We start from the raw sequence: 24,496 nt of genomic DNA on the forward strand, positions 1-24,496 counted from the left end.
ATATTTCCAGTTGAGGCCCCTGGCTTCAGTGAATGAACCTTGACTGTGTCTTTTGTGTCTAGGGAAGAAAACAAACCTAATGAAACAAAGAGTTATCAGATGGAGAGGGATGAATAAACCTTCATTAGGATTTGAGCCAGTTGATTTAGAGAGGATTAGAAGAAATTTAGGATTTGATGGAAGAGGTGGGGGGGGGGGGGGGGGTTGGGGGAAAAAAAAATATCCCCGAAAGGCAAAACCAAATAGCAAAACCTATGTCAGCAAAAGCCTTCGAAATCCTTCAGAACATTATTGCTTGCTGAACTATAAGATATAAAACTGTTCCTGTGTGGAGCTCAGGGGAAACCGAAGTTTCTTTGCTGAGAACAGTTGAGAACTGTAGTAAAAAGATAATAGGAACACTGAAGACAAAATTAAATTGGGAACTCTAAATCTATAAACGATTGTGTAAGATGTTGTCATTGATCGTTGTTGGAGTTTCTACGTAGTGTAGATTTGGAAATAATGATGTTAGTAGTTTAATAAGATCTTTGCACCTCTCAGCTACTCTCCAACAAGCAGAATGTATGGGTGCCTATAAATAAAGCCATAATGCTCTGGGTTTCGGGGCCTCACCTGAAACTCTTAAGTCAAGCAGATCTAATAAACCTGACTTCAAGCCAATGGTTGGTTTTAATGCGGCAGCTCACAGTGGTGCTGTAAAGTGAAATGCTTGAGACTCTTTTATTAGCGATTTCTTGCAGCTGAGGCTCGCTCAGTGGGGCTTTTACAAGGGATTGTCATGCCAGTTTTGGTGCATTAAGAAAAGGCTGCATTAGGGACCCTTGGAAATTCATGCTTGTAAAGCAGCAGGATTCGATGTAATTTGATTTAAAAAAATCATAATAGGATAGGATCTTTATTCCCCTTGAATGTTTGTTCCTGAAAGTTGAAAAGGCAGTCTAAATTTTATGTAGTTGTGTCCCCCCCTCCTTTTTTTTTTTACTGTCTTTATAAAATGCTTTTAAGACCTTGAAACTGGAAAAGTCTGTACAACATTGTCTATTTTGGCAGACTCCAAAGATGTGTTTTTTCTTTTTTTTCTTTTTTTTTTTTTTTAAAAGGCAAGGCAAAATTTGCCGTAGTTTGGCTTTGTTTACTTCTGCTTTTCCATTAGCCTGTCCCCTCGATGTTAGCATAAATGTGCTGCTGTTAAGGGAGGGGGGCAGAGGTGCTGTTACTGTTGACCAGGCTTGGCCGGGGTGCTGAACTCCTGCAGAACACCTGCTTTTTTTGTGTGTCAGCAAAAAGCTGGGTGGTTTTTTTTTCTTTGAGCAATATATGGATTTATGTTACTTTAAAATCAAATTGAGAGCAAATTCCCCACTAAACTGTAATGGTTTGAAATTTGGATTGTTTTGGGGTTTTTTTTTTTGCCTTTGAACTTCCTGAGTGTGTCCCTATAGGGACAGGAGCATTAAGCACTGCTTTTTTTATTACAGGATGGTGTATAATGCTAGGGAAGACTCGGTGCTGTTTCTGTCATTTGTAAGGCATTATGATTGCTGTATCCAGGTTGTTTTGTTTGTCTTGTGGTGGAAGGAGATTGTATGTCTGCTAGTTTGAATTGACATCTTTTGGTGAATAACTAGAATATTAGCTCCGCTGGACTTGGATATTCCTGTTTGAGAGCTGCTTGTATATGTAGGTATCAAATCTTAAAAACATATGCAGGTTACTCAGTCCACTCCCCTTTTTTCTCTCATGTTAAACTTCCCCCCCTCCTTTGGAAGAAAGAGGTCATGATCTCATGATGGAATTCTAGATTCTTACTGGGACGTGGGTTTTTGAGAGCAGTAATGATACTTGTGTGTCTTTACAGCAAGACCAACCAGCAACACAACGTAAACAAGATGGCTAGAAGCTTCATAAAGTTTTCAAGGGGACATCTCTGCTGTTCATTGCAGGGCATACTGTCCCACTGTTTGGGTACTATATAGTATGCAAGGAGGTTTGGGACCACGTGTGTAAGATGTTTTTGCACTTACTGTGACCCAAGGAGAGCTGTAAGACATGGGGTTGTGTTGACGGGACTGACCTGCTTTGTGGACCTTAGCTGCTGTCTCCCTGCGGTGTTGGGAGTGTTCTGGTTGGGCTGACCAGTCAGTCTTGGCCTGGTGCTGCATTTAATACAGCAGACTAAGGCAGGATCTTCCAAGTCATCACATATAAAATTTGACAGATCCTGTTACAAACTCTGAGATCGCTTGATCTATTTAAGGTGGGGCGTGTTGTTTTCCTAAGCCTTGCTACACGCTTTGTTGCTCCAATGGTTTTTGTTCTGCATGGACTTCTTGCAAATCTGTACCAGCCAAAAGGATCTCGTACTTTCAGCGTTCCTCGTGATACGTAATTTTGTGAAGCTATACTTTGTGTTTGAAAGCTGTGGTTTTAAGAAGTCTGCAGCAAGGTGTGTGTGGTAATGATAAAATACAAAGGACATTTACTTGTTCCCCACTTATATGATTATAGTTCATCTTTTGCCTCCCTGTGCCATGTTGTATCTGTGTGTAAATGTGGAAGGAGTGGCAAGTAAACACAAAGAGATGGTCCTGTGAAAGTGCGTTAATGGGAGGCCTAGATTCTTGGTGTAATCTTGGGACTGAAACGGACATTAGATGCTTAATTGTAAGTTGCTAAAAATGATGTCAATCTGAGAAGGCTTTTTTAATCTTTTGGAACCAGTGTACAATTGATTACTTCTTTCACCGGTAGCGGTTTTCATTGGTTGCATCTGGTTTTTTAAATTAAGAATTACAGAGAACAAATGCTACTTAAGTTGGCTCTTACCTCTTGAATCTTTAATTCTAAGCCCACAATTGATTATGATGAAGCTGTTCTCTCTGAAATGGACAGCAACTTGAGGCTACTTGAAAAACTTAATAATTCATTCCTATTTATGCACACTGTAATACAATAGGTTATAAATCACTAATGTTATACAGCTAATCAGGCATTGTCAGTAGGACTTTAGAGATATGGTGGTATGATCTGAGAGGTTTTCTTAGCTCTAAATGTGAAAATAAATCTTTTTTTCTCTAAACTTACAATGCTGTCTTAATTGTTTTCTTGTTTCTTTTCCCTTCAAAATTTTCTAATACACTGATATTTCAGGTTGGCAGTGTGGTCACTAAACACTGGTGTCCATGTTGCGTGGAGTTTTAATGGAGTAGAAACTCAGTTATTTTCAAAAGATTCCATAGAAAACAAGCATTTTGTTAAAGGTTTGGTCTTTTTATACTCTCAGTAGTATGAAGGGTGAACAAATGTCTTTGTTTAGGGAAGCATTTAGTCTCAGTGCAGGCCTATATTGATATATATGTCTATATTTCAGATGTTATTTAAATCATTTTATATGAAATCTTTTTACTTACAACTTTATGATTGATATATATATATATATATATATAAAAAGTAAATTTGATTTCTAGGTCAGCAGGACATGGAAAGTACTTGCAGAAGATGAAGTGTTGTGGTACCGGTTGTGCCAACAGGAAGGATACCTCTTAGATACGAGCATCTCTGATCATTCCTGTTGGAAGCTCACCCTCAAGAACTGCCGTGCCAGAGAGCGCACTTTGAAAACCAACTGGAAGGTAAAAGGGAATTTCTTTAATGGCATCCAGATGCTGTAGAAAAATGGGAACCTGGTTCAAGCAAGTGGTAGTGAAAAGTTGGTCTTTTGTATTGCAGCTTCTTTTTGCCACTTAAAAGGGGAAAGCTGCTGAAGGATTTATGAGGCTTAGCCTTAGCTGTAATACCTTTTTTCCCCAATGGCTGATTACTTTTGGGAGTGAGTCTTTCTGTTTGCTATGCGACTCCATTGGCTTTGGTGAAAGAGAGATGTTTATACTTCACCCATCCCTTGATAATGAGAATCAGCTTTTCAGATGAAGGCTGCTTCCCCTGCTCATTACATATCCTGGCTAAAAGAAAGCTGTAATTTTTTTGCTGTTGGGATAGTTGTTTCTCTACCTAAGGATTATGAATGATAATGAAGAGTGATAGCTTCTTTCTCCTTCATTTCCATCTGTAAAAAATTCCAGGCGGCAAGCATAAAATAGATGTGTCTTCTCTCTTAGCTGCACTGCAACTTGTCAGTAGCAATAGCAAAGCTTGGAGGTTTTCACAAAGCAGCAAATTAACTTGGTCGATGAATGTATTGCAATACCAACACCATGTCTTGTCTTTCTGTGCAGAACCGCATCGGTGCTGTGAGCCAGCTGCAATATGAGCTGGGAAAAATTCTTTGTGATGTACATTCTTGCGATGGAGTTGTTATTGCTGGGTGAGTATGAGGTTGCGTAATGCTCACTTAATCTTCACTGTTTCAAATCTCATGTACTGCTTTTTAATGAATTCAAAAGAAGCACCCATTTGAGGCAACAAGAATGAATTTTTCTGACTGCAGTTCCTTTATGGGTGAGGTAGATTGTCCTTAAAGTGACTGATAATGATGGTTATCTACAAGTCATTTCAGCAGTGCAAATTTTTATTGTGCTATTGAAAAAGCTATCTCATGTACATGCAGTCTCTGTAAAGACTACTTTCTGATGAACTGTATCTATTGTTCTGCTGTGGAAGCACCCGAATGTATTAAATATTGTACACAGCTACTGAAAAATGCTTTTTAAATTATTTTTTTCCATAAAAATCTCTTAATCACAAGGATAGTTCTGTGTGCTGTCACAAGATAACTTTAGAAGGACTGTTACTGTTCTCCATTGTTATTTAAAAGACAATCTGGGGGAAAAAAACCCACCCAAAAAATAGAGAAACTGAAAGTTCTCTTTTCCTAATATAAAGCTTTGTCAGGACCTTGATTTAATGTTAGCTATTCATTTGGTTTATGCTCTTAAATAGAATTTTAAGAACCTCACAAACTCTTAGAAGAGGTTACCGTGAATGTCTCAATAGGTGTAAGGCTTTACTGTTTTCTGCTTGAATTTACAGGTTCAGTAATTAGTAGCCGTCCAGAAGAAGTCACATGAGTAAATAAAAATGATATCATCCTGGGGGCAGTCAGAGGACATTGTCCTTAACATACCAGAGTTCCATATTTTATGGTAGCACTTCATGTTAATGGTATGCTTATGCATTGTGGGATTAGAGAAAACTACTTACAAAGTACTATAAAATTCACACACTGGTTCTAAGAAAGGTACCTTGAAATACATTGCGTGTAGATAACTCCCATATACATTGAAATTGTGTTGAATGCTCTTGGACAACTGAGAGTGGAAGTCTGAACTAGCAGATGGCAGGAGTAAAAGGGGAATTTTAATCTTTGATTGGTTTGTGTTGCGTGTGTTTGTTTTTTTTACTGGATGCCCTTCCACTTGTTTTACTTCTGCATTTGGAGGTCTCCCTTTCTGTTCTCTCTGCCATCCTATTCATTGGCTATCGCTTCTCTTTCTCCGCTTTTCACGCGATGTTTTCGCTGCTGTAATTGGCTGCGTTATAGCAATGAAAATGCTTCTTCTGAAGAGCATTGTAGTCTGTGACCTCTAGAGGGGCAGTGCCACACAGCGGTTAACCTCAACAGTGGCCATGGGAAGAGGCTTGAGGAATTTGTGTGGCTGGAGTACCGCAGATCCGACGTTGACTCGTGTCTGATGTTGAGACTTCCTTGAGCCACCGAGAAGCCACGGCAGCTCCCAGCCTGCTGTGGTCTGCAGCTGGGATCCAGCTCTGTGGCTAGCAGCCTGACTTCTTTTGTGCCCTTCAGCGTGGGCAGTGTGTTTCCTGGCCTTGGCTGGGGATCTGCACTACTGTATCTGTTCCACTGTCTCTAATGAAACCTCCTGTACTTTTTTGGGAGCCAGAAACCCCAGTTGTCTCCATGCTGTTGCCAAAACATCCAGCTCTTTTTCTTCGTTCTCTCCGTTGTGTTAATATCCGAACATGCAATATGTAGAAGGTAGGCAGAATAAATTAAATTTCTAAAGAATTAATAAACAAAGGATATTAATCCCGCATATTAAACTCAAATAGTCCATATTTTAGCTTGGCGAATTACAGAAGTTGGGTTTATGCAGTTTCACACAGTCTTTTTGTATTGGTTCCCCAGTTCCTCCGGTGTCTCTTGATTCTTTTGGTGAGTTTGCATCAGTTGGCATGATGAAGGGAGGTGGTGCCATTAAATAATTTAGGTTCCTGAAAGGTTCCTGAAAATAGGTGAGCAGGTAAGAGACCACTGAGGGAAAAGCTGCACATACATAGCCATTAGGAAAAGCAATCTTACGGGTTTCACTCAAATTACTTTTCAGTAATTTCCCTTCTCTAAGAAAATGAATTTTAGTAATGAAGTATCTTTTTATGAAGCTATGAGCATATAGTTGATAAAACAACATGGGGAAATCGGAATTCAGCTATTTGACTTCACCTGGTTCATAAATGAAATGTTTAGAATATTAGAACACAGAAGTTACGTTACTTCCTTTGCTCTTTACTAGTTGCCCTTCACTCTGCTTTGGTAGCTTGAGATTTCTGAAAGCATCTTTTAAATTGCTGCAAGTAGAAAACTATTCTGTGAATCTTGCCCAAAAGAAGATGAATTTGTTGTTCTGCCAGCAATGATCAAAGTCTGCAAGACAGTAGCACGCTGTTGTCCTTCCCAATAATATTTCCTGGTAAATATCAAACAAGACAGACTTGAAGTTATAACTAAAACTTCCAAGGACATTAGCAAATTGTGCAGGGAAATACTTTGTCCATTATGTGCATTCAGTAAGTATTTAGGATAGCTAGATTGAGGAATTTGTTGGGGTTTTGTTGTTTGTTTGTTTGTTTTAAATCCAAACATAACCCTCCCCTTTCTCTCCAGCTTATAGTATTGTAGTTAATGGCATTGTGCTTTCAAATTTGTCATAAAAGTGTAATGAATCTGGTGATCAATAGCTAGCTGTTGCATTCTTTCAGTACTGAACAAGTAATTTAATAGCTGAGGTTAACAGAAGTCAATTTTCTTCTCAGTATAAATATCAATTATCTGTTACATTTAATGATTATATCTCCAGTTTCACAAACACTTATGTGCTTAGCTTTACATGTGAATAATCATAGATTACAGTGAGACTTGCCATGTGTATAAAGCTAAACTGATGTGTGACTTTGCAAGTCTTGAAGTTGGTGATGATCTGAAAGCTAATTTTGTGTGTGGCATTTCCTGGGGTTTTCTAAGCAGTAGCTTATGGCATCGTTTACCTTCCTTTCTTCTATAGTCAGGTTGCGGCACTGGAGAAAAATCGGGCCACTTGGTTTTTAGCAGGTTTTTTGATGTCTGACTTCGGGGAGCAGCTGCAACGCTCTGGCTCAGCTCGGTCAGGCCAGCCAGGCATTACACTCTGTCTTTAGAGCTGGAAACTGTGGCAGTGTATAGCAGCTGCTCCCTGGTTTCAGGACATTCAACTCAGGATCTTGGGAGATCAGAGAATGGTTATAAAAATTAAAAAAGGGGTGGAGAGAGGTTTTCCAGCAGAAATGCTGGGGCTGTTTTGTATTTGGAGTCTTCGAGCAAAGCTCGGAACAATCCTATTTGATTTGAACCTGTGCTGTGATAGACCTCATCTTGTGTTTTTCACTATACTGCTCCAAACTCTGCTGGAAAGTGGGATAATTTTTATTTTAGTTGCTGTAGAGCATTTTGTTAATCTTTCTGGAAAGGAATTTGTACAGGTTGCGAGCAGAGTGACTTAAAACAGGAGCTACAAGTGTAATACATGGAGGCATAGTTTGCCTGAATGGGTTCAGGAGCGGATCTCTTTGTTAACTCTGTGTAAGGAAGGAAAGATAAACTCTACAGGCTTAGCTCTCCCTTAGAGAAATGTACCTATTTCGTGCACTCTCCTCTGCTTTCCCCACGCTGCTGCCAAAGCTCGAGCCAGAAGATGGCAGAATATCAAGGATTGATTAAGTGCAACCTGAGCTGCGAGTTGAAGGTGGCTGCTAGCAGCTCCTCTTTCTCGGAGCGCCTTGCATTTACTGGCTGACATCAGATAATTCAATCTGGCCTGCATGCAGAGCATCTTGTGTTTATCATTAAAATTTCATCCCAGCGGTTACGATGCTTGTTTTCTGGGTCAGACCTTGAATCCCTTTTCATTTGAGACAGCGGTGTTTGTGGTTACCTCACTCCCAATCAATGTTGTATTCACCAGCCTTTCTACAGTTACATGTCTCAAAGGATCTTCTTTAAAGGGATGTTGTCCTCCCCCCCTCCATATTCAATTCAAATGTAGTTTCGTCTTTAAGTCAGAGTTTACTTAAAGCAATTATGTGTCTGCTTGCTTGGCTTTTATAAATTACTACTGGTGATTAGGTTCACTGTACCTAATGCTGTCGTATGTTTGGTTTCAGTACAGAATGCCTGGATTTCTTCACCTTCTGTTAATAAAATCTTAAATTTTTTTTTTTTTTTTAAGCAAGCTCATGTTCAGACAGTAAAATTGCTACTTTCTTTTTTTCTTGGCAGTGTTGGCAGCCACGCTGATGGGCATTTGTAGTCAGAGGTTAGGTCCTCCTGGAGATAGCGATCTCAGAGCATGCATCTGGTCCTTGTTTGAACTGTGTTGTCATTACACAGTGGATCCTGTGGTGTAACGTGTCCATAGCGTGTTGTGAGACTGTTTTGCTGTTTGACTGGCTCTGTGTGAAATCCTCAAGTGTGGCTGTCCTTGAACTGTGTGGTAAACTTGCCGTGTGTTGGTGGCGATCATCTCTCTCGCAACTCACCCTGTAAAACCACACCAAGTCTGCTGTGAGTCAGGGTGATGTTTTATTGTGCATTGTGTTAACTTTTTTTTTATGCTTGCAGAAAGGGCACTGTGGCTTTACTGCTGCTGTTTGTAGCTCTGAAAGCTTCCCAAATGAAAATAAACAGAAGAGATCCAGAGTCAGACCACCCTTCCAAAGACCCAGCAATATAAAGGTGTCTGCTTTTTCTTTCTTCAGTTTTCCGTGACTGAAGAAAGAGCGGTAGACTGTTAGTGAAGAGCCTCCATAAATGGAGATTTAAGGGCATGCCTCTGCTGTGCCAGAGGGACTGATCTAGCAGATGCTGTGTAGAGTCCCTGCACCTCTCACAGACTGGGCTGGGCATCAGCCCCTGGTTCTTCTCTTTACATTTTAACTTCAGACATTTTCTTCCTTCCCCCAGCAAGTACTGTCATCTTTCCTAGACGTTTTATTTTCTTGAGTTAGGGTAAGCTTCATCTGCTCAGAGTGCCTTGATAAATCAACAGATTTAACGCTTCCTCCCCCTTCAGGGTGGAACACACATGGTATTTCTCCAACTGATGCTTGATAAAGGCAATGAGAAGCAAGAGAAGAACTTTCTAAATATCCTGTGTGGTTAGGGGAATCATCTGTTTTAGAGGTAGTGATATGTTTTGATTCTCTCATACTGAGAAACTAAATGCTTAGAAATAATTTTCATACGGTTGTCTTCGTTCTGAAGGAGTCTTATGGGAGTTACAGTTTAAACACTGCAGCGCTTCCGAACAATTTGGGCCTTTCAGTTTAAGTCATTATGAGCAACATACAGACATATAAGTAGCTGCTACTATACGGTAGATTTCTTTGTTCTCTGTGATCACCTCCCACTTTGCTTTCCTCTTGCTCAAAGGTGACCTGCAAATGACTTTTTAAAAAAAATGGGCTTGCCACTCTTTTTAGCTTCATAATGATGTGTGAAACTAGCCCGAAAGGCTTGAAAACACTTTTCTGCACTTTTTAAAACTTCCTGTCAACTCTCATCTAATTTGGTTTTTTTGCTATAGGGCTTGTGGGCTATTCTCAAGGTATTTATTATTAGCTCTTGCATCTTAATTCAGTGTGCAGACCTGAGGAAACCAAAATATTAATTAGTAATGAAAATGAATAAAAGTTAACAAACCGAAGTCTTAAACAGCCTGAATAAACCCCTGCCTTACTTAATTGCTTAAATTTCACTTGTATAATGGCAAAACTTTGATAGGTTTCTCCCTCCCCTCCCAGTGACTGAGAGCCTGGATGTAAAACAAAGCAGTAAGGCAGAAGGTAAAAATACTCGCCTTTTTCCTTCAACCTTCCCCAAACCTTTTGTGTTCTCTTCACTCATTCTCATCATTGTTAAGAAGTAATAAGTGTCAGGCCTTCTTTTTTTCAAGTGAGTCACCTTTAGGAGGGTTGAAAACAGCATGACATCATGAGTTCAGAGGGGTCAGATGACAAACTACGGGAGTTAGGTAAGGTTGTGTTAAGTGACAAACATGTTGGCTTCTCTGTCATCTTGTGAAAAAGAGCCTTTCAGGTGAAACCAATAGTAGAAGCTTGATACTGACTCTTTGTGAAAGATGCTTTTTCAGCCTGCCTGACCATTAAGCTATTGGTTTACCTATAGGTTTTGCTGGATGCAGAGGAATGCGTTGTTGCAGTGAGATGTAGTATGTGCAGTGATGCCCAGTATTCTGAAGTCACAGTTGTTATTTTTGAGCTTGTAAAGCCTGGTTTTCTACTGAGGCCAGACAAACCCATTCTTCTTTCTCGTAAACTTCTTGAACGCTTCATTTTTACTGTTTTCACAACCTGCCAGCCTCTGGGCTGTTGCCATCAGTGCCTAGAGTTCAGGTGATACTTTTCCTCTCTGCTGTATGCAGTGTGCTGCAGTTTGTGTTCCTTCCAACATGTAAACTTATCAATTTACATCATCTTCAAATGGTGTTTTCTTGCCTGTATCTGAAACTGGAGCCATTGTTTTATTTGTTGCATTATATGTTTGTCCTTTGTGAAAAAAAAAAAAAAAAGGGCTGAGGGACCAGATCCTTTCCAAATTGCATCATAATTCCTCTTGAATTCTTTTGAAAAAGATAATTTTTTTTTCTCCTGTGATGGCAGTAGCCCTAGGCAGTACCCACAGTAATGTTTCCTTGGTCAGAGCAGCTGGCTTAATTAATGGGCCTGGGCTGATGCAAGCCACTGGAACCTTGATCTAAATGATGGGAGATTCTTGGCCTTAAAAAAGAAATTACTAGAGACAGTTTGGCTTTCTCTAACTTCTGCTTTTGTAAGTGTTCATTAAAATGTTTTGCCTACCATATAACCCTTCGGCTTGTTTCTGTTCCCTTGGTATGACATTTGCATGCACTTAAAATTAATAAGAAGGTGAGGCACGCAGAAGTACTTAGGATGGTGAAATGTTCATTTTTTTACAGATAACAATGATAAGCTGCAGAAGAACTGCACGCTATCTCCAGCAGCTTAACCCACTTTCTAGAGCTATGATTTCCTAAATAAAGGCTTAAGAATGAAGGTATAAGCTCTCTGCAGCTCAGTTTCTGTGAGTGGTCCACAGATGGACGTGGGTTGATGAGTTGGAAAGTCAAGTTCCCAGCAGAAGAGTTTGGGAACCAATCGTGGGGATGCTCAGAATGTATTTCCTACATGTTAAATCTTAAATTGGTTCCAGATCCATTTTGGTACAAGCTAGTCACTTTTTTTGTAGCTGCACTCATATATCAAGCAACCCAAAATAATATTTGGATGAAATCAGTGACATTACTTTTCTACTTCATGTTCTTCTACCAGTGTTAGGATTGTTTCAAATGCAGGTTTTGGTTTACCCCCCTCTGTTTTTTCTTGTATTTTATGGTGTAGCTTTCTGCCATGCTATGTAATAGCAGAAAATTTTCTCTTTTCTGTTCCATTTGTATTTCATTTTTTTGGTCATTGTGTTCTATTTATATTCCTTTCTGCCATATAAAGTAGTTCTTTATTCCGTTGTTGCTACTAGGCTGTTTTTCCTGAATCCTTCCCCTAAGGGATCCCATAGCCAAGCTACCTGTCAGTTATATATGTAGTGGCGGAATCAGTGTCTCTAAATAACTGGAAATGAGAACACAGGAAGGCTTGGGAACTTTTACCTCTTTCATCCAGCCTTACTCTGTGAGGCATCAAACACTGTGGTAAATGTGTTTAAGCAGTCCATCATTATCCCTTACTTCAGAGAAGAGTTGTGGGTCTTAATGTTGAATATAAAGAAGGTAATAGAATCCATTTAATTTCAGTATTGTGTGTTGCGATTGAGGTATCTTCCAACTTGCAGTGTTTTTGATGAAGAGTTTTTTTTGAAGTTGAAAATTATGAATTACCACTGTCTGTCTTGAGCCTTATAGAGAAGATGAAGCTTAGGAGCAATTTGAACCAACTTACAAAGACAGTTGGACTTGGGTTTGCATGTTTAATTGGACCTTATTCTTAAGCCTACTGATGGGGGTCACTGACTAGATACCATAATTAACCACATGAAGGACTGGTTAGTTGCTTTTGGTGGAATAAGGATGAAAGGTCCGAGATGCTTGTTGCAGCAAGACAATGCAAAATACTCATTATTTTTACTTGCTTATCAACAGGCATCGGTTTAAACAGAGCTGTAGCTAGAGATTGTTACTTGAGCAAAATTCCTACTGACTTCAATAAAATGCATTGACGTTGTAAGGACTTTATAATAAGATCTTTTGAGTATTAACAGATGGTCACTGACTGCCTGAAACAAAGTTGTTGGGTTTTTTTGTTTTGTTGATCACCACAGGTATCTGGAAACTGAACAGACTTTGCCTTCTGGAAATCAAACCTGACTGTGAAACAAAGGTTTTTCTTTCTCCTTCCTCTTTATTTTCTTGCTGCAAATTCTTTGGAGAAAATATGGAAAATGTTAACTGATTTCTGAAGTGTCTTATCAAAAGTCTTTGGTGTTCAGACCAACTTAGTGTAGTAAGACTTGCCCTGGAGTGGTGTGCTTGAGGCAGCTGACAAAATGGACTGACACCAGCATCCTGTTTCAACAGAAACGCAGCAACAGTCTAGTTGACCTGCTTGTTTGAAGTGAAATTCTGCAGTGCCAGCAGTAAGCAAGCCATGAAGGAAAGCAGTTTGTCTTTGCTGCTGCCATGGACTGAATGAGTAGAGTCTCGACTGTTTTGAAAATGTTCCTGTTAACAGTTTTTCTTTTGTGTATTTGTCAGTTTATATATTAGTTGCAGTTGTACTTTGCACAAACACTAATTAGACAGCCATCAACACTCAGGGCCAAAGGCTTACTAACAATGCAACTGTGATAGCAGTGTCTTAATTGGTTGAGTATAATTGTCATTAGGCAACGATAAAGACATCTGGGGCTCTGGAGAGAGATCAGCCTCCCCCTCCTCCTCTTCCCCAAATTTGTTCTGGCTATTGCTATCCAACACAGTTGAGCTTTTTCAGATGAGATTCTGTGTTCTGACCAGTTTCCTGATGTTTTTCTCCTTATGAAATCGTCTGCCCCTTCAGCACCACTTCATTAGAGCGGTGCCCAGCCTCCATCTCTGCTTCCTCCCACATGTGCTCTGCACTTCACCACCTGCTTCCCAGCCATCGTGGGACATCAGGAGCTTTTAACCCCCAGCTCCTTCTCCTTCAGTCTTCTGCTTTCACTCATGTGAGAGGGCATGAGGAAATTGTTCATCTCATTATGACATTACTGCCAATAAAAAGTAGTTGAAATGCTTTTGATGAGCGAGTAGGTATTTTTATTACAGTATGTTTGTAGATACCATATGAATTTAATTTTTTTCTGTTTCTGTATACCATATGCATTCCACCTATTGTTGCTCCATTTCAGCAAGGTTTTTGTGCATATCTGTAAAGCTTAAGCTGAATTTGCAGACTAATTCTTACAGCTGTATACATATCTGTCAAGAATTGCAGAACTGGCTTGTCAAGAAGTACAGTTAGAAAAATATAGCTCTTGTCTTTCTCCTCCTGCTACTTGTCATCTGTATATACTGAAATGCTCAGAAGAACAAGAGCAAAGTGAAATGTAAGTCCATCAAAGAGGCTGAGTTACTTGGGTGGAGAATCTCTGTTGAACGCTAAGAGAAGGATGCCTGTGTCTGGTTAATAGGGAGCAAAACACGCAGACCCAGAGCTGAAAGCCAGGCACTGTGTGGATGAAACACCTTGGAAGGCAGCAGGGCAGGGGGTATCTGGAGAGGGGGAAACTTGGCGTTGTAAGCAATAGTCTTTTGCTTGTTGCTCCCTGTTGTGCTTGGGAAAGCAAGGCTTTGAACAGCCTTTCTAAATGAAGTAAATCAGGTATGGTCTCTAACGTGGTTGTGGTTTTTGGGTTGGTTTTTTTTTTCTTTAAACTTGAGAACTCAGAATTTGTAGGTTTCGGGTTTGGGGTTTTGTGGGTTGGGTTTTTTTGTTTGTTTGTTTTTGCGCAAGTGGCTTATATTAGATGTTGCAGTATTTATCTGCCACTGCAATAATCATCTCATTGCACCCACCAGGGGAAAAAAAGCAGCAGCTGAATGCTGTTGGTATTATAGCAAATAGAATGTGCTCATTGTTATATCAAACAGAAAAGTTTTTAGGGTTTGGGGGTTTTTGTGGGTTGGGGGTTTTGGGGGGGGGGGGGTTCACTCCAGCAGAAAGCTGTATGGGCCTTTCATAGCCATCTTGATAGAAAAAGCAGTAACTGAAGGAGTTCGGAGGTCTCTGCCTGTTCTGGGGCAGAAGACTTAAATCTAGGGTTCTTTCATTCAATAGCTGGTAATCCAAACTAAATTTTCACGGCAAAGTGTAAAAGTTGTTGTGGTAGGAAATGAATAGAAATACTGAAATTATCTAGAAATAGGTTCTGTAAAGTGCAGCGTGTTCTTCTCTTCAGCTATCTATATTGATATGGCAGATTTGCCAATTATCTGCAATAAAGCAGCCTTTTTATTTTTTTACAGCAAGGCAATGCTTTAATAGTTTAAAAGCCTTTTGTTGTGGTTACAAATTGAAAGTGTGTTGCTCTTTACAACAGCATTAAAAGTGGGGAGTGGAACCATTAAATTTTTTAGTTCTGAATTGGATTCATCTGTGTTTGAAATTCTTCCAGTTCAGTTCTGGTACAGGCCCAGTGGATGCTGGAAACGGGCATGTGGTGGTGATGGCCAACAGAGAGTGTTGTCAGCTGAGGAGATGGTTTATGTCTCCTGTTTCCCCATGCTGGTTCCCTGCCCAAACCTGGACCTCCACTTATGTTTCCAGCATGGTCTTGTAACATCTCTCCAAATCCTTTAGGTTTGTCGCATGGGACTGATTTGCTGTCGTGCTGCACTGGGAAGGATGTGAGTGGTGTTGCTGAGTAAGAAATGGGGGTGGGAGAGGTACGGGAGGGATGGGGGCAAAGATGCCTTACTGCTTTCCTCCTTCCTCTTCCTGATGAACATAAAGCACTTGTCCTATCTTGCAGCACGCTGGTGGGATTTCTGGACAGACACACATGAAGGTAGGGTTTGGTGGGCGCTTGCAGGGTTTTCCTGGCATGTACGGTGCTCCCAGTTCTCTCTCATGACAGAACTGGAATGAGCGCTACGGCCAGGATCCTCTTACGGATCGTTCTGTAGTATCTGTCTGAACCCGCTGGAGCGTACCTGAGGTACATCTAACAAGCTCTTGTGTTCCACAGGTCCTTGCTAGGGGTAGGAGAGCAGCATGGCTTCATGGTATAGAAGTGAAAGCTCTTCAGCATGTACCTATCCATCACTGGTGAGGAAGAGGAGGCTACAGGGTGGTCTGATGCAGAGCCTACTAGGCAGAGACAGTTCCTGCATTTAACAGGTCCCAGCACAAACGTATCAGAATTAGAGTCAAATTTATTTAAAACTGATAGAAGTGTTTGGTGGTTCTGTTCCAGTTTGAGCTTAGCTGTAGAGGTGGTTCAGGTGGTTCTTCAAGAGCAAAGAATGGTTCAAACTAAATTTTGACTTGGTTGAATTCTGAGATAAAATTAATTTGAGCACTTATTGTGGTACTGTGATGTTGGATCTTTAATTCCAAGATTGTGGTCCATGTTATTTTTTATGGATGGTAGTGTGTCTTGAGCCCTGGATCACTTGTGTTGCATGCTATGTAGAAAAACCAAAAGCAGTGTGCTCAGAGAAGAGACACGGGGCTGGCTAATTCTCTATTCTTGTCATTCTGTTTTCTCTATCTATTGGTCTTTCTTTTTACATTCCTAGACTGGACTGTGTGAGAGCGAGTATGCATATGCACTAGGAGGAGATGCTGTTCTTCCTTGCTTATTTGGGGAGGAAAATGAATATTCTGTCACTTAGTTCTGTCAATTCTACCAGTATTTTATGTCTCCCTCAACTCACTTTTCAGGGTCACGTAGTGACGAAAGAATTTTGGCTTCCCCCTTGGGAGTAATCTGCTATTCATCACAGTTAGGAGAAGCTTGAAAACATGACCCCAACCGGCCCAAACATAAAGGGAAACAAAAAGCAGCTCAAAATGAAAATGCTTCCAAAATGTTATTTGTGTCCCTTGTTGAAGGGGACTGCAGCAGATCTGTGCAATTGCCTGTCCCGTTGTGTTTTACCTCCAAATTTTAAAATGTATCTGAAATGAGTACTTTTCAGGTTTGTAAACTATTTGTTATGGACTAATCTGGACTGCTTGTTCGGTCCAACATGAAACATTTTGCTTTGCTTTGGGGAAGCTTCTTTCTTGATCTATTGTTTTTTAATAGTGCTGCTGTAAATTGGAAAAGAAAGCAGGATTCATGGGGGGATTTGGGCCTCATTTGCAGAAGGAGAAAAAGGGAGAAGTGCTATCCCAGCCTATTCTCTCATTTTCTTCTGTCTTACCATGTAAAGCACTGAAGAGGAAGCCAGGTGACAAGGACACAGTTCTCCTCTCCTCCTGATGCAGTGCAGAGAATTAATGTGCATCTCTTTCTGCTTGGCAGGTTTCACCGCCCCCTCAGGCACTTTAATTAGTTGTATAAAGTGGAGCGTTTTCACCCGGAGATGTTGGGAGTAATCTGCTCCAGAGTACCTGTAACACTGCTGCATGGTACTCCCCAAAGAACTGGGTAACCTGAGTTGAAGTCCAACATCTTCTAAACCTTTATTAAGCACTTTCCTTCACCTCCTTTGTAAATAACTATTTTCTTACTTTCCTCATAAACATAGGACAGCCAGATTTCTAACCGGTAGACCTCTGAGGCTTATAAGAATCATTCTTCTGAAATACTTTTCCCCCAAAAGTCAGGATGTAACAACAAAGCTGACAGACCAGGAAGCATCCTTCATTTTCCAACAGAATCCAAGTCTCAGCTATGGCAGAGAAAGACATCTGAGGCTGTCTGACAGTGTTAATTGTCACAGTTCTGTCAAAATTTATGTTAAATAATTATTGAACTGTTCCAAATAGCTCTTGAACTGTGTTCTTTGACCAGTTATAGAGGGAGCTTCTCCTCTACTTTGCGTGCAGTGGGTTTCTTTTTTGCTCTTTAATAGTATGTTGTGTGCCACAGCATAGATAGCACAGAACAGTTTCTGTGGTGTTTGCTGTGTACCAACCTTCATTCATTTAGATATATTCAGTATTATCCGAGAAGTTTAGTTCTATTTTTTTGTTTTCTCATTGGCAAACTGTAGTTTGATCTTAAACTATAGTTTTTCTGATGTTTCAGCGAGAGAGCCTTCTGCAAAGAAGGCAGCACTGCCTCAATTCTAAAGACAAGACTTAATTGTATTAATAAATTAATTAGTCTTTTGAGATGTAGGCAAATCTGATCCGTTGATGAGGCACTAAGAAATTTCTTTCTATAAAGAGCAGTAGTTTGGATGGGTGTATGTGTGTGAGTGCTGGTATGTACATACATAAATGTTCTGATTGAACAGCCGTTCCTTGGCACAACCACAATCACAAATTTTTAAAGACCAAAGAAAAACAGTTTGAAGTTTTGCCATAATGTAATTTAGACTCGTTACTGACTACCTTCTTTCCCTTGAGCCCAGCTGTTCTTGCATTCTAGTTGTAAAGCTAATATCAATAGTTTGTAACCTGTGGTAGCTCAGTCATGTCATTCTTGTAGCTCCGATTTACCTGGCTGTCTTAGTAGGCTTGATGCTACATTCAGTAAATGGGAATAAAATGAGCAAAGTTGATGGGCTTGTACACAGAGTGTGTAAACAGGAGGAGAATCAGTCTAGGAGCTGTAAATGGTGTTGGGTTTTAAGACGCTTTTTGTTTCTTCCTCCCTTCTACAGCTACCTCTTTTTAGATGTTTTGGGATGAGTAATAGCCTTCTTTTCCAGATATACATCAGGAGAAGTGAGGTTGTGGGACACTCGCACCTGGGACTACACAGCCCCCATCCTGGAACCAATGCATGGTCCTGGTGATGCTGGACCTCAGCCACATGTCTCCTTTGTGAGGATAAACAGCTCTCTGGCTGTAGCAGCTTATGAGGATGGTAAGTAACCACAACTCTCCTCCCTATTTAAAAAAAAAAAAAAAAAAAAAAAAAAGGCTTTACAAAAATGAAGCAGCTGTGCTCAGCTTTTTGTGTGTCTGTAATCCTGTACATACACACACACGCACACACTTGCTTTTATGTGAGAAAGTTGGCCAATAACCCTAAATGCATTAGGAGGCATTGGAACATAGCACCCATTAAAACTGATGTTTATTCCTACTGGAACTGCTACACAAAGCTTGAGTGCCAGGCTGTAGTCCAGCCAAACTATCTTAAGCAAATAACTTGTTTTGCTATAAAAATATTAAATATTCTTCCACCAGCCTTCTCCTCTGTCCAAAACTCCCCTGGGGTGCTGTGAAGCTTTGTTATGGGAATACTGGTAAACTTGCATGTCTGATTAATCTGCGTCCTCTCTTGCTCTTGGCGTAGTGTACGGATGCACATTTTCTTAACTGAAGTATTGGTTTGCAATGGTGGGTTATTTTATACTTTGATATAGAGAAATAAAAACTATGACCTAATATTTAATGGAACCCTAATAAAATCCTGGTTATATGCATTGTTTTAAATATACTTAGATGTTTATGTAATGGGCAACAAGAGCCAGAGCCTAACCGTGCATCTACTGGATGTGGGAACAGCAACTAAAAAAGTCAGGTTTGGATAGTGCTAGCCAATTGTGATCCTAGCCTGAGTTGCTCAGGCAGAACTCAACTCCTATCATCTTTCTTTAAAATGTGTGATTTGACACTTAAAAAACCTCTCCTTGGGTATGAATAAAGAGTATTTTTAAGTTAGGGAGCATTGTACGCATACTATCTTTGATCCTGGCATTTCTGCATGTGGAAACAAAACTGAAAATGGGTAATCCAAACAAAATCTCTAATCCATATATTTTATTTTAGAAGTAAATTAAATGCTTTATATGTGAAAACAACTGTTTTAAGATGATCAACACCCTTAGCTGTTTTTCTAGCGTGGATCATGCTAGAATGGATTTCTGTGCCTAAGAATTGTTGATAGGCAACGTTTTCTGACAACAGCAAGTCTGGTATTACAGAATACTCATTAATATTATTTACTCGAGTCATAGGAAATTATAACACAGTGATAGTTTTAAGTGTTGGCTTTTTGTCCAGTGTGCCAAACAATGACTAGCAGAGGGTCTTTTGTTTGTTTTCTAGTCTCCCACTGACTAATCTTATAATTTGTCTAGGGGTTTTTTTTCTGTCATATTCCTTGTCATCAGTCCTGTGTGTGCTGTGACTAAACTAGTTTGCATAAAGCTCGGCGTCTTTTATTCTTTTGGGTGGAAATTTTAATGGGCTCTGTGATACGGCGGTTACTCTGATTTGAGAAGCCTGGTCAGAATAGATTAGCTTCTGTGTGACTAGGGAATTATAAAGACTGATTTTAGAAATGTTTACTAACTGGAATCTGAAAGCGTATATTTTCAGTTTGGTGGAGAGAGTTATTTTAAACTCGGGGAGGGAGAGGATGACTTTGAAGATAATATGTTTGATTGTTCTTTGTTGTACTTTTCCAGCTTCCTTTTCTCTTTTGTTTGTAAGTTTGACTAACACAGAGAAACCATCTGCTAGTGTTGGAGGTGGTGCTGTCAGGCAAAGAGTCTAGACTTCTCTGTCGAATCCCTGGCTAGCAAACTCGTTCAGATAACATCAGTTTCTCCCAGTTCAACAGAGCTCACGCAGCGATGTCCTTGGCATCCGATCACAGGGAAGAACTAACAGGCAGATTCTGCTCGCGCCGTGCCTGCCTTACAGCGCTGTTTTGCTGGTTCAGTAGTAGCAAATGCTTCCCAAGGCATATGAAATATAGCAAGGAGAAAGATTTGTCTTACTGGGATGCCTGCATCCAAAGTGAATTGTAACTCCATGATGGCACTAAAGAAAAATTGAATTGCGACTTCTGGTGAATGTTTCCGACGGCGTCAGCCTCTGAGAAACAAGCTGCAAGGAGAGGTAAATGAGAGAAAAATGTATGGGGAGAAAATGAAGTTCCCTCCGCCCATGCCAATACTCAGTGGGGGCACTGTATGTACACCTGGGGCAACGGGACTTGGCAACTTGATCCACAGTTGTGATTTTTGAATTCCAACCCACTGGCCTCATATTTCTTCTGCCTTGTTTCCTATTGTCAGCACTGGCAGTCCTCCAGTTTGATTTTACCACTAATTGTGTTGCACGTTACCGAACTGAAATGAATCAAATCAAAATGCTTTTCCTGGAGCATTAGATAAAGCAGGCGAGGGTTCTGGGTAATGAGCAGATGCTGCTAATGCAGGGACAGTAGAGGCCTTGCCAGGACTCCATCTGCTCCATGCTTGCCTGACTTTGGCTGTGAGCCACAGCTTTTGGGAAACAGCAGTCTACTTTAGCCATCACTCTTCCCCCCCCCAGCCTCCGGAGTCTCATAGTTTGACTTGAAAACAATGTGCTGCAACAAGAGAACATACTTTTTTGGTTTGTTTTGATTTTTTTTTTTTTTTTTTTTTAAATGCCGTGCTTCATACTTGTGTAGGCATGGTGGGGAGGTGCTGCGCTGCTGCCCTTCATGGTAATGCTTTGAGACCCGCTGGGAGGAGTTAGTGGTACTTCACAAGTTGCAGAGTAGCAACATGGAGCAAAGGAAGGTGGTTTCTGCAGGGATCAGAGGCGCTCTTGCTTGTTAGCAGGCTCCAGGAAGGGAATTTTGGCAGTGCTACATTCTGGGACTGGAAATCTGCTGTCCTGTCCATTCTGATGCCCTTAAAGCTGCTCGTGGGTATTGTCCCTTCTGTACCCTCTTTGCAAAGACAGAAATGGAATGATGTGTTTGGTGCCTTCCCCTAAGTGCCAGGACATGCTGTATGGTAGCAAGAGCAGGGAAACAGGCTGGCTCAAATAAAGGAAAAAGTTTTTGAAGAAAACTGCACATTGTGGGCAGTAGTATATTTATTCCCATCAGATAATGTACAGGAGGCTGTGGATGCAAAACTCTTGGTTTGGGTAAACAGCCTGTGATTTCACATCACAGCCAGGGAAGTCTGCCTCTCAAGACTCAAGTCCCCAAGTTGGGAACAAAATACAGACTTTCTTGTCTGTGCCTTTTCTGAGGGACTGTACAGGGATGGTGTCCTTTGGAAATCTGTAAGAAGAGTGGTGGAGATAAAGCCTGACAACATTTCGTGGAAACTGATGTGGTAATGGTCATGTAAATGCATGACTCTTATGACTGAGGTCTAGTCTCTCGGTGTTTAGTACAGTGAGTAGCTTGCTGTACCTGCTGAAAGTTGAGAAACAGCATTGCAGTGAAAATAGAATGTAAAATTTTAGTTAATGAACGCCAAGCATCTATTAAGGTTAAACTGGCTGTGTGTTGGTGGTCCCTCCAACTAGAAATGTTTTTGGGAGAAAGTTGAAATTCAATGTAAGAAGTTTTGAGACTTCAGGCCGGTGTTCATTTCCACCTGTGTATTTCATCTACTGTTTGTACTTCATAGAAGTATGATGTTATCTGAAAATTACAAGGAAATAAATTAATGTTCCCAGCTTGGAGGAAAAAAATATGCATAAGAAGTGTTTTCAGCAGGTGAAAAAGAATTTTATTTTGTTTAAATCAAGATAGAAGTGGTAAGACTGCGACTCTCAAACAGGAAAAACATCATGTAGATGATGTGAATTAAGCAGCTTCTGGCCTTTCCATGGAATTGTGTTTAGAAGCTGAAGTGAATGAGCATGAAAACCATGAGCATGTCCCAATTCCCTGCTCTAGCATATACAAAATTCCGTCTTTGCTTTCTTTTTTTTTTTGGCAGGTAACGCACACGTAGATTACCTTACATCTTCTTCTAAAGCTGACAGCAACTGCTAGCTGTATCATCATAATGTGGGAGAGCTGATGTAATGGGTCATTAGGATCTGAGCGTAGGATCTTCCTTCTGCACCAAAACACAGCTCTCCTTCCACTTAGCCCAAGGTTTTGCTGTTAGCAGGTAGCACGAGCAGGCAGCTGTCCTCTGCTGTGGCTGGCACTTAGAAGGAGCTGTGACATGCTGTATTACACCAACGAACGCAGCCAGTATAATATTTACAAATGTGATTTACTGGTTTTTGCCTCTGTGTTTATGCTGCCTTTCCCTGTTATGGGATTAGAGTTTTATAGGAGAAGAGATACTTTTTTTTGTTGTGGCAAAAGTATTGCCTTTTATACCAGAGAGAAACCTATGTGAAACAGATGTAAAAAACAGCTGCTTTTGCAGGATGTCTTTTGTGCTTCCAGCTGCAAAGAGGGGAATATACTAGAGACAGGCACTGTTAATGGACAACAGCTTCCTGCCATTCACCTTTGAGATAGCAAGAGATGTGTAAGACTGGCTGATGCTTACTAAAATTGGAGTACAGGCGGGATCAGCAGTGCACTGTGTAAGGCACAATAGACTCATAGTTAAACGTTTTATCCAAATACCTTACAATCTAGAGTGAATTGCAATAAATGGACCTTTCATCAGGCCACATTTCAACAATATATTGGGTTAGAAGTTACAAACCTGAATTCTTTGTACAATCTGGGCCAAAGTGATAGATGAGGGCTGCTACAGTGATTGTAATGTCAAGTGTCAGCAATTGTACCATCTTCATCAGCTTCTTGCACTTAACTCGTTTCCTTGAGCCAGGATGAAATATAAGCAAGCTGTAAAGTCTAAATAGGTTTGAGGAGTTATTGTTAGAGTTCAATTGGAATAATCACAATTGTGCAGATTTTAGCATGCTGTGAAAGTATTGCTTATAACTTTGATTTAATGACTTTCTAACACTTAAGATTACAGTATTTAAAAAAAAAAAAGAAAGAAAGAAAAGATACGGTATGCTTGCAACCATAACTTCACCTTAGCAAAGATAGTGCTTTGGAAATGAAGTACTGGTCACTGCTGGAGGCAGGAAGATAGACTATGTAAAGTAGTGATCTCATCTGCACTGGTAAATCTTATGCCTAATTTTTTTCTACGTTGCTGTACTAATAACTTTAACTGTAATGGTGGCTTTTTTTTGCTCTTACACAAACACGATTGACTGCTGCAAAGGCTTGCACGCTAATAAATACATTTTGCTTTTTCTGCCATGAAATACAGAATATTCTGAGTAGCACGTCTAGATCTAGTAGTAGCTTTACCTAGTGATAAATACAGTGGAGTGTTTGCTTTTTCTATGTAAAACTTGATAATACATGAATGCATACGCCTGTTTTGACAATAGCGCATTTCCACAGAAGGTCCTTGCACGCAATGGTTGAAGCTTCTGACTGGTAGCAAGTAACAAATGATGGAGGATGTACGTACAGAATTGTACACTCTTTTGGAGGAGGGGAGAAGTAAGGGGGACAGGCAATACTTTTGCGAGCAAATAGTTGTTCAACCTAATGAGAGAAAATGGTATTTCTCTTGCTCTTTGCATTCCTTTTGAACTCTCCTTTTTACTCTTTATATTGTGCTCCTTCATTAAACAGATGTTAACTTGTGACCTTAAAAGTCACTTGGTTTTTTGATATTACCAGGGATGTTTTCACACCATGTTGTGCATCAGGTGTTGCACACGCTGTGTTTGCCTGATAAAATTTTCAGATATTTTGGACAGATTTTGCAGTTGAACATCTGGTTAAAAAAAAAAAAAGTACCTGTCTTGAACTGATATTGCATGAGCCATTTTCACTGTCTTCTCTTTTTGTGATGTTTGAGATGCAAAGCCACTGTTGTTGTTGTTGTTATTGCCCAAATTTAGGGAAGAGAGTGCTGAATTCTGAGTTTCCTAGTTTGCTCGCATGGTCAGAAGAGGGTTCTTTGACTTGAATATTTTTTGGTATTTTGGAGAACTTTCATACATTAACACACTCTGTTAAAAACAGTGAAATGCTCATCACAGAGATGTGTAAACAAAAGACTTCACTGAAAGCAAATCAGCTTCCTTTTTCCCCTTCACAAAAGTGGTCTTTAATTGGGATAAATGTTCTGCATAAAAAAGTTGAAAATACTCCTGCCCAGAGGAGCTTGGCAGCAATATTCATTGTCTGATTAAAAAGTCTAGTTCTAACATCCGCGATCTGATATCACTACAATCTTTTATTATTGATGTTTCCTGGTTTAAATCAGCCATCCTGAAGATGAGACTTCACACATTCCCT

The 24,496-nt window shown here is 40.2% G+C and overlaps 1 protein-coding gene across 2 annotated transcripts in view; it reads left to right on the forward strand.

The window, feature by feature from the left end:
- FBXW8 (F-box and WD repeat domain containing 8) overlaps positions 1–24,496 on the forward strand; it is a 53,587-nt gene that overhangs the window by 8,205 nt on the left and 20,886 nt on the right. For both annotated transcript variants that reach the window (XM_030024715.2, XM_030024716.2), the window contains exons 3-5: positions 3,471–3,635; positions 4,239–4,327; positions 18,156–18,313. In XM_030024715.2, coding sequence (XP_029880575.1) covers positions 3,471–3,635; positions 4,239–4,327; positions 18,156–18,313 — 412 coding nt within the window. The remainder of the gene's footprint in view (positions 1–3,470; positions 3,636–4,238; positions 4,328–18,155; positions 18,314–24,496) is intronic.

This window comes from Aquila chrysaetos, chromosome 9 (genome assembly GCF_900496995.4).
Source record: "Aquila chrysaetos chrysaetos chromosome 9, bAquChr1.4, whole genome shotgun sequence".
Lineage (NCBI taxonomy): Eukaryota > Metazoa > Chordata > Aves > Accipitriformes > Accipitridae > Aquila > Aquila chrysaetos.